The sequence below is a fragment of the Dermacentor silvarum genome, chromosome 3 (assembly GCF_013339745.2).
Source record: "Dermacentor silvarum isolate Dsil-2018 chromosome 3, BIME_Dsil_1.4, whole genome shotgun sequence".
In the NCBI taxonomy this organism is placed as follows: domain Eukaryota; kingdom Metazoa; phylum Arthropoda; class Arachnida; order Ixodida; family Ixodidae; genus Dermacentor; species Dermacentor silvarum.
In genome coordinates this window covers 120428153-120437764 of record NC_051156.1, presented here as the reverse complement: position 1 = coordinate 120437764, position 9612 = coordinate 120428153, and the positions used below count along the sequence as shown (strand labels likewise).

General features: G+C 43.2%; 1 protein-coding gene across 1 annotated transcript in view; it reads left to right on the top strand.

The window, feature by feature from the left end:
* Window positions 1-2494: 2494 nt before the first annotated feature.
* The window catches only part of LOC119444723 (cholinesterase 1), a 30936-nt gene continuing 23818 nt past the window's right edge, over window positions 2495-9612 (top strand). The window contains exons 1-3 of the mRNA XM_037709079.1: window positions 2495-2783; window positions 6841-6907; window positions 8979-9081. Coding sequence (XP_037565007.1) covers window positions 2495-2783; window positions 6841-6907; window positions 8979-9081 — 459 coding nt within the window. The remainder of the gene's footprint in view (window positions 2784-6840; window positions 6908-8978; window positions 9082-9612) is intronic.

The window sequence follows — 9612 nt, the reverse complement described above, 5'->3', positions numbered from 1 at the left end:
CAAGCAAGAAACTTGCATTTGCAAGCATTCAGGAGTCACTACTGTGTACAGGAGCACACGCTCATGCACGAGTGTGCGCAGCTATTGGTGCATTCTGTTTTACTCAAAGCAACGTGCTATATGCCGCAACGAAAAAAAAATTATAGGATTGAAAGTCCAAACGCAACTCGCTGGCTGCCGCAGGGCTACAGAATGATTTCGTCTACAAGAGATTATATTGAACGTCCAGCTAGATATCAGTGCGCGAGCCTTTTTCCATTCACTTCTCCCACCGGAATTCCGCTGCCGAAACTGGGCATCGAACCGGCAACCTCCTCCTCAGCAGCACAACGCCATTTTTCTCATGGCTGATCGGAGTTCATCCTTCAATACCATCCGATCAACAAGAGCCCAGCCGATCCACAGAATTCATTATGTTCAATACAGCCGATCAAGTCGAGCTGATTAGGGTTAAGCTGATCAACACAACTTCACGACGGCCGTTGAAGACGTATCTCTCGAAGCAGGTAGTAAGCACTGGACTTCCGCTGAATGTCTATCACTTTTGTAGCACTGGGGTTGAAGTCCGCAGTCAGAAAATGTCCTCTAAAGTTATTAATTACGAAGGTGAACAATGAAATTTTCTTACCACCCTAACACCACTCTTGATAATGTCATGGAAACAGTATTCGCGTATTCAAGTTGTTCAGCCGATGAGAGGTGTTTTTCCTTTAAATAAGCTCCTTTAGATTGACGTAGTTCATACGGTATATCTATTTGCGTTCCTGGGGCCAGATTCACAAAGATTTTCATCCGTAAGTTCGCTTTGTCATTGGCTGACCGCCTTCGCTAATGATATGCCTGGCATTCGGGTTGGCTGAAATTCTTTCTTACGAAAAATTCTTGCGTAAGAATTTTTTCTGAATTCGGGCCCTGATGTTCACGGTAATTTGCATGATTTTCTTGCTTTGGTGAGATCCCGTCTCAGTGTCCGAATAGCACCTTTAAAGGTATGTGAAGGAATGAATTTCCAAAAGCCTTGCAAGAGAACAACGATTCTTTATTTGTATAGAGAGTGACGAGAAGCTCCGAAAGAGTGCATCTATAGATAAAAAATGTTCACAGGCGACCAACATCTTAACAGTTTTTCTAGAAGACTATAGAAGTGTCTCAAAGTGCACTAGGCAGACACTTAAACGCAAATGGCCTTCCAAAAAAAGCTGTAAGCTCATTGCATGCTACTTTCACTAACCTTTGCCAAGAACCGCGCAACGAACAATGCAACAAAATATTATGGCGTCTTCTTAGGAGATTGGCATGCAGCAGTGCATTTCAGAGAGCGATAAATGGGTGGTGCCTATATGCTAGATGATATTACCAGAAATGTACGAGTATTTTGGCAGGTCGTCTAATGCGTAAATGCGTTAACCAACAGCATGTAACCCGCCGTGGTTGCTCAATGGCTATGGTGTTGGGCTGCTGAGCACAAGGTCGCGGGATCGAATCCCGGCCAAAGCGGCCGCATTTCGATGGGGGCGAAATTCGAAAACACCCGTGTACTTAGATTTAGGTGCACGTTAAAGAACCCCGGGTGGTCCAAATTTCCGGAGTCCTCCACTACGGCGTGCCTCATAATCAGATCACGGTTTTGGCACGTAAAACCACATAATTAATTAACAGCATGTATAGCAACGAAACGGGCATGAAAGGCAAGCGCAGGCGAGGACGAAAGCTCCCATGGAACATCATAGAAACGGTGTGTGCCTTCAGTGCGCTCTAATAATTTGCCGAAAGCCTTTCAATGCTGTGGATTTCACTGTGAAGACGCGTGGGTGTTCGATCTTGACAATTTTTTTATTGTACGTCGCCTCCTTCTTGCAGCCACGTTGATTTACTCTTTAACACTCAGATTTCTCAACTTTCTTGCGAATAAGTCTTTCTCGTGCTGATACATGCATGCCGTTGGTGGTCTGATATCTCTGAGCACGCCGCGTTAAACCATGTAAAGGCGCGCTTCCAAGATATATGACGTTTCTCCTTTGGGAACAAGTTGAGCTCTAAAGGGAGCAAAAATTTTGAGAGGGGACAGTGCATTTCAGTGTCAAAGCACTCAAACGCTAGCCGTAGATGTGCTACCGAAGATGTGTGAATTTCGCTAACTTCTAGAGCGTTAGCTTACCCTTAGGAGTTTATTAGTGAACAAGTGCCGCATAAGGCTATTGTTTTGAAGCCTAATTCACGGCTAAGTGATCCCCCGCACGTACAATCCAGTTATGCTCAAATACGCAATGAAGAAGCCATATTATGTGCTACTGTATTTCTTCACGATGCCGGTTCTTTATTTCATGCACGGCCGGTATTCCCAAGTGAGGAGGCGCTTTCAGCGATGCTGACACCTTCCTTGGCTCCATCGCCGAAAGCCACAGCTACGGCCACAGCCACGCCATTGCTCTCTTCGTCATCACCACCGGCTACGTCCACTCCATGTCACAGCGACAGTCGGAGCGATAGCGACATGGGTGATAAGCACGCAGAGCGGGCTGAGGCAAATAATGGAGCGACAATCCCTGCGAGTCCCTTGTCTCCTGCGCAAACAAGGGATGAGCACCACGCCACGACGCGCCAGCAAGCCGAACAGGAAAAAGAACAGCGCAAGGACCGAGAAAAAGAGCGATCAAAGGAGAAGCGAAAGCAACAACAGCCGCAGACGCAAGGACCACCGGTTGCAACGACAGAGCTGGTCGAGTGGGTTCCACCTCCCGTAGAAGCTACACAGCCGAAACCCGTGCCGCCGCTTATCCAAGGCAAGCTCCCGCGTGATGAATTACCTAGTTATTGCTTTACTTGGTTTTAGAACCTGCTCCACCCTAAAATACCGGCCTCGAGCTCTTAAAAATATCAGGACTTCCCGTAATTAAAGAATTACTGGGAGGCTTGGTGTGTCATGTACACGTCTCTTAAGAAGCACCACTTGGTAATGACAGCTGTAGGGATCAGGTGTATAATAATTCTGGCTGACAAAGTTTTGTAGCCGTGGCGCATAGCAGAATTTTCGTGATAATCGCCAGGATGGTAAATGTGACGAATTTTTCAATATACTACAATTTGGCTCGAAATCATGCCTCGCAATGCATTCGTAAAATACAGACTCAATATTTTCAGTGAGACCAAGAGCTTTTACACTTAAAGCGTGTCTGTGCTACGGAAAAAGGCAGTATAGAAAATTTTCACCAGCACGCTAGTGCATTTACTGCACATTTTTTAGTCCGTACTTCTCGTAACTGCTGGAAGACACAGAGTTTTGATCAGGTGGTAATGTTTGAGTACTAGCTGACTACAATCTTGCCATTACCACATGCCCCTGAAAGTTTCTATTTGTGAAACGCTTACTTCCCTAAATTGGTAATTAGCGATCGCATTTGCAACTATCCTACACGTTCTGATTTGCACCACCATGATAGTGCATCAACAGAACATTATCATTTTGTCTCCGATTCTCTGTTTAGGCTACTTCTAATACTCAGATGCAGTCATTGGTCAAACACAGTCTATGTTAAAGTTAAATGTTACCTTCAACGGCACGACGTCTAGCGATACTGTGAGCACGCTGCGACTGTTTTCCTCTTTTTGAAAAAAAAAACACCCGACACTTGGTACCTAAAACGATCACGCCTACTTTGGCTCCCTAAACTATTATTTTCAGGTATTATAATTTTCTGGTCACCACGTCCAAGTACATGGGCAAATGCACCTTTACATGAGTTAGCATTTCAGTTGGTCATTGCTCGACCTGGTTTCCATAATTAGTAGAGCAAATTGTACTATACATTTAGAGCTTCGAATATCGAAAAATGCAATTATTCTGCTGTGCACATCAGAGCAGCTGTCTTAAACAACATTTTTTCTTTAAGAAAAAGCATTCGAAAAGGGGCTCGCTTCTACCACACTAGTTTTAAAAGAGTGAGCGTGTATAAAGATCAAGGCGTTAACTTCCATTAGCCAGGGCCAGATTTCCCACGACTTCTATCTGAAACAAGGAGAGGAGCACAAACTAGCTAAAGCGAGCCATCACCAACATCAAAATCAAATTTCGAAGAAACCGTAAAAGAATGAGGAGGATAGAGGAAGCTCGAATTATGAAAAATAACAGATATTGCATTCTTTTTACAAATAACAAGGTTTTTTTAATCATCCACTTATTAGTTTGCTCAAGAATGTGTTACTTCAATTGTAGCTTGGCTTTCAATAGAGCAAAGGAAAACACTTCGGTGACGCAACGGGAGCGGCGGTGTCGAGCATGAGCTTGTTATTATAGGGACAACAGGCAGAGCCGGTAATTCGGTACGTACAAAAGTACTGGCACTGTAGAGCATTTGCTAGTTCTGTATGCATAACTGGCTTTTGTGAAGAATAATTTCATTCACTAGCACGCCACTGGTGAATACCATTATGTTTTATTTGAAATGGATTAGGTACTTCCCTCTTGAGCACATGAACCTGTACCACTGACAACACTCGTAATCAGCATTGATTTTCCAATATGCTTTAAGAAAATGTTGATGCAGCGTCTGCCAAACACCCCGACGCCTTCTCTTGGTATAGGTAACTGCTGCAAATTCGTCGACGACGAGATGCTGTAGTTGAATTAGAAAGCGATTAATCACTGAAATTTGCTAGGACAAGCATAGTCACAATTGCGGCGTGGTGCTTTTTCTCTGTCATTTATCGGCTTAAGATGAGCGCAGTAGCATTTGTGGTGGTTTGTGCTGAAAGGCAGAGCTATTATCAATATAACTTCAATAAGAGAGAGTGTACGGTGCCACTGTATCCACTGTTTTTACAAAAACGTGCACAAATACGACATTTAAGCTTTCATTTCTTGTCTTGAGCGTCTGTCGGTAATGCATGAACATGCAAACCTTTTGGCTGATCTATACCGGAGAGTGATGCTACATGCATCCGTAAGTGAGCCATCACTGACCACTTCGTTTAACTATGTTAACCCCAACGTAATTTAGGCTAAGCGCTACCTTCTCAAGTTGAAACGACATTTCAAGTACCAATTTATTTAAAACTGACAGGCTGACTTTCGAAGCTTTCCGCCTACATTATTTTTGTTGGTATCCATTGCCATAACGTACCTTCGCGATGTTTGCACTACTTGAACCGCCAAGGTCTTGCAAGACGTTTGGTACCATTGAGGCTGGTCATTGAGTCTTGCGACATCATTTCTAGTCATTAGTTGTGTGCTTCCCTGGAGGAATGCTCTACCAATTCGCTTTTACGGCACACGGTGACTTTAAGCCTACAATCAGTGTGCATTGCGTGCACACATTGATCGGTTCCGTATCTCATATTTCGATAGGGTGTCAATGCAATAACGCTCGTGTACCAGGCATTGGTTGCGTGGTAAACAACACGTGGGTAATCAAAATTAATTCGGAGCCCCCACTACGGCGTGGCACATAATCGGAATGTTGTTTTCGCACCTAAAACCCAAGACTGCATTTTATTTTTTCAAGTCGAAAAACCGCACCTGCCAGCAAACAACCACGCTCTCTAACAGGGGTTTTTAACATGCAACTGTAAATTTGGGCAGTGAAAAAGCACTTAGCTCTTTCAATTATTTATTAACAAACCCTTCATGCACATGCATTAATGAAGCAGATGCGCGTGTTTCTTCAATTATTTATTGACAAACCCTTCATACACATGCATTAATGAAGCGTATGCGCATGTTTTATGAAAGCCAATGAAGCTATCTTCGTGCTCTAATTTTTGCAGCGTTTTTTCATCTATGCTCAACTCATCATCAGGCGCTGATTCTACGCGCATCCGATTGAAAATCCACATTCACTGTTGTGATCAAGACAGCGTTAATGATATTTATTTATTTATTCACTTACCTCATAGGCTCCCCAGGGAATAGTGCGTGAGGGGAGGATACATGAAATTACCAAAAAGAAAGGAGTACAAAGAAATTATGCATTGTTAGCGGGTAAACATCAAATACCAAATATCTAACAAGATAAATAACGCGATGAATGAAACAAAATGACTGTGTGAAGTAGCAAAAAAGGAGTACCAAGAAATTATACAAATGGTAGCTGGTGAAGATGAAAGAAAAATGTTAACGCAATGCAAAAAAACTAACAAAACCTATACAACTTCGCTATAGGTAATTACTTAGGTGCGCAGTAGGGTTACTTGTGATGAATTATGTAAATAATATGCATACGCGTGCTTTGAAGGAATCAGGGTCAAGAATGTCAACTATATCGTTCGATAGGTTATTTCAATGCTGAATGGCACGTGGTAAATCGGATGAATTGAAAGTATTAGTTCGGCCAAAGATACGTGGAAACTGAGATGATTATGCACACGCCGAGATGTACGAGATGGACGAGTGAGCGGCAGGGGGGACGGGCGTGTGCTATGGATTATTTTGTGAAACAGACAAAGCAATGCTATGGTTCTTCGCGATTCAAAAGATGAGAGAGATAACGATGACTTAATGCTAGTCACGCTAGAGTCGCGGTGATAATCTCTGACAATGAAGCGGGCGGCGCGGTTTTGGACTGACTCGAGAGTCGCGATTAGGTAAGCTCGATGAGGTGACCAGATAGGGGCTGCGAATTCCAGTTGTGGCCTTACGAATGTCTGATAGGCGATTTGTCTGGTGATGGCAGCAGCATCGCGCAGGTTACGTAATAACTCTGATCAATAAATTGTACATCTGTTCTACTAATATTTGCTTGGAGCTCGTCAATTTAAAACGCTTTACTTGAATCACGGTCTCTTTTTACTTGAGCAGCTGCACTGTGATATCTGTTTCTTTATATTCCGGGTTACTGATTTCAGCTAAAACTGAAGACAGTGATGAACCACGTCTAGCAGTGGCGAAAGAGACAACGTCGACGTCGGAGAAGTAAGCACATTACTGCTTATAAATTGCATTTATTCTCTTCCCGTACGTGCTAGTAAGAACGAAGTGCTTTTTTTACCTCGGCAGAGGACTGTGCAATCTGCCTGGAAGGCATTACATTTTGTGTGTTGTCTTCAACCTTTCCCGTCGTTCTTTTAAACAATGCTTGTCAAAACTTTGCCCAGAACCTAATCTAAAACTATGTCCATTACAAAGCAAATGTGCATCACGCAATAATTTGAAGTCGCAAGACACTGCCTAATTAAGCAGTGAATGGTGTTCAAGAGTTATAAGGACCAATGATAAGAATTATCATCATACGAAATATATATATATATATATATATATATATATATATATATAGCTTCAATTTACGGACTAGCCAAAACAACCAATTAGCTGATAGGGCGACGTCCAAGAGCAGCGACTGCTCTATTGGATACACAAGAGTATAATTATTTACATGGATCTGCATTAGCTCTTTTCCAAAGCATTAAATGCCTTACGTCACTCACTACGCGTTTTGAGTAAAAGTACACGTTCTGGTAATCTTAGTTTTAATATTGGTATAGGGAAGCCACGGATTCTTACTCTTTGTAAACGAAAAGGCAACGACTGGGAAATTGAAATTCTGAGTGATTGAGCCTTACTGCTGCATTTGTTGTAGTCGCATTCGCCTCATGCTTCAATTTAAGAACTGCTGTGAGAAATGAACGCTTCCACTTCAACCTGTAGTGAATTGTGGCAATTAGCCACCTCTGATAAATTAAGGCCACTGCGAAGCACAATACTTTGAAGAAATAGGTATGTTTTGTGGGTGCATGGCTAGCAAGAGTAATCTAGGTGTGAAAGTCCTGTTTCTAGCCCCTCACACTTCAATAAAAATGCACTGCCCGGCTTATAGCATGACGCACAAATTCGGCAAGTTTCGAATCTCCATAGTGCTTGCGCGGTGGTGTGCACGTGTTGAACTCAGCTGCGAAGCGCTTGACCCGCCTTCTCAAAGCGAAGCACACCTACGGGTAAACAAAACGATCGAACCAGAGTGGCCACTACCACAGCGCATTACGCGTTGGCCACGGAGAAAACCCTATGCAGATGTTTTTCTTTCAACCACTTGGAAGACGTTTAACACCATCGTGGTAGTGTTCGTTCGTCGCAGCGCATAAACTTTATAGTGACTCAAGTTTAGGGACAACCTCCAAGTTTGGGCGGCTGTATACAGCGCTAAAACCAGCAGTACGTTCTGCATGAATATTCAAAATTAAATTTATATTGCTGGTCATGGCTGACGTTCAGTGGGAGGAGCATTGCTGGCGCCACCCTGCTTCGCCATGGCCGTCGCATTGCAAGCCGTTAAAGAAGAAGCGGGAGCAACGCGAAGGGGTTGAAGGGGTATTTTTGGTTGCCGATAATGCCGTTTTCCCTGAACGTATAGAAATAATTTTTGCTGAAAAATGTTTCCCAGATAGCGTACTTTATTGTCAACTGCATTTAACGACTTCGTTAAAACTGATAATGACTGTGTTTCCCCTTTAAAAGAGTAAGGAGGAGGAACACAGTTGTGACTTAAATTCATCTGTACTTAATACACCTAGTGCAGTATACAGGGACAGGGACAATAAATCAAAGAGAGAAAACCTGGATACACATGACAAGTATCCACGCGAAACAAGGGGAAAAAACATCAATACCGACTTTCATCTAGGAACCCGCTCGAAATACCTTCACGTGCACATATAATTGCTTCGTCCTCACATCTACAGCACTCTACTCGAAAGGTGTACGCACTCATATTTGAATTGCACTACTGTACTGACCGAAAAGCTGCTATTTCTCGTGTGTATTTTTTTCTGCAGTGCTTTATGCATACTCCTAATGCTTTCGTTTGCCTTTACTTTTTATTTACAAATCCTACTTTTTTTCTGATGCACTGCGTTCTGAATAACAAGCAACATTTTTGCACCTAAGGGGGCATGCACTGGTTCACTCAACTGGAGTGCTTGTTTTATGCCGTAAGAAGTGTTCTTTGTCCATGCATATGATTCCTGCTTTCGCATTTCACCATTTGCAGTTCCAAGCGCATTCTGCCACCGTCCTTGAGTTACAGCGTAGCCGTCACCGTTGCTCTCCTCTTTGCCGGAGGTGCTATAGTTGGCTTACTTATGTGGCTGCAGGTACGCTTAATGAGTGGCCCAAGTTCACTGAATGCAAAGTAGTCAGCTCGTATGAGCACGTGCGACTTTTGCAGAAGAATAAACTCTTAAGTGTGCGATGATCACGGGTTGGCTACATAATGAAAAAAAGCTTGATTTTTATTATATTACAAAGCTATTAGCTTTTTATGCCCACGAAGCCGCGGCGAGTAGTCTCATTACTTTACAGACAAACCCTTTGTGTCCCCAGGCCATGTGCTGTTTAAAGATAAACAGGGGCGCGTTTAATTTGCGCTGCGATATCACTCGGCATTGGCGCTGCTTAAGTGCTGCACTTATACTCCCAGAGTGAGCGAAATCTGAGCCTTTATGTTGGAGGCCACACTAGGCAATTCTTTAGGCGTCGATGACAAAGTTGCGTCTATTGCAAATAACCCGCCGTGTTATGTCAGCGGCTTTGTGGCGTGGCGCTGCGTAGCTGGAGGTTGCGGGGTCAATCGTGGCTACATTATGATGGGATTAGAATGCAAAAAAAAACATTTTTCATATCGT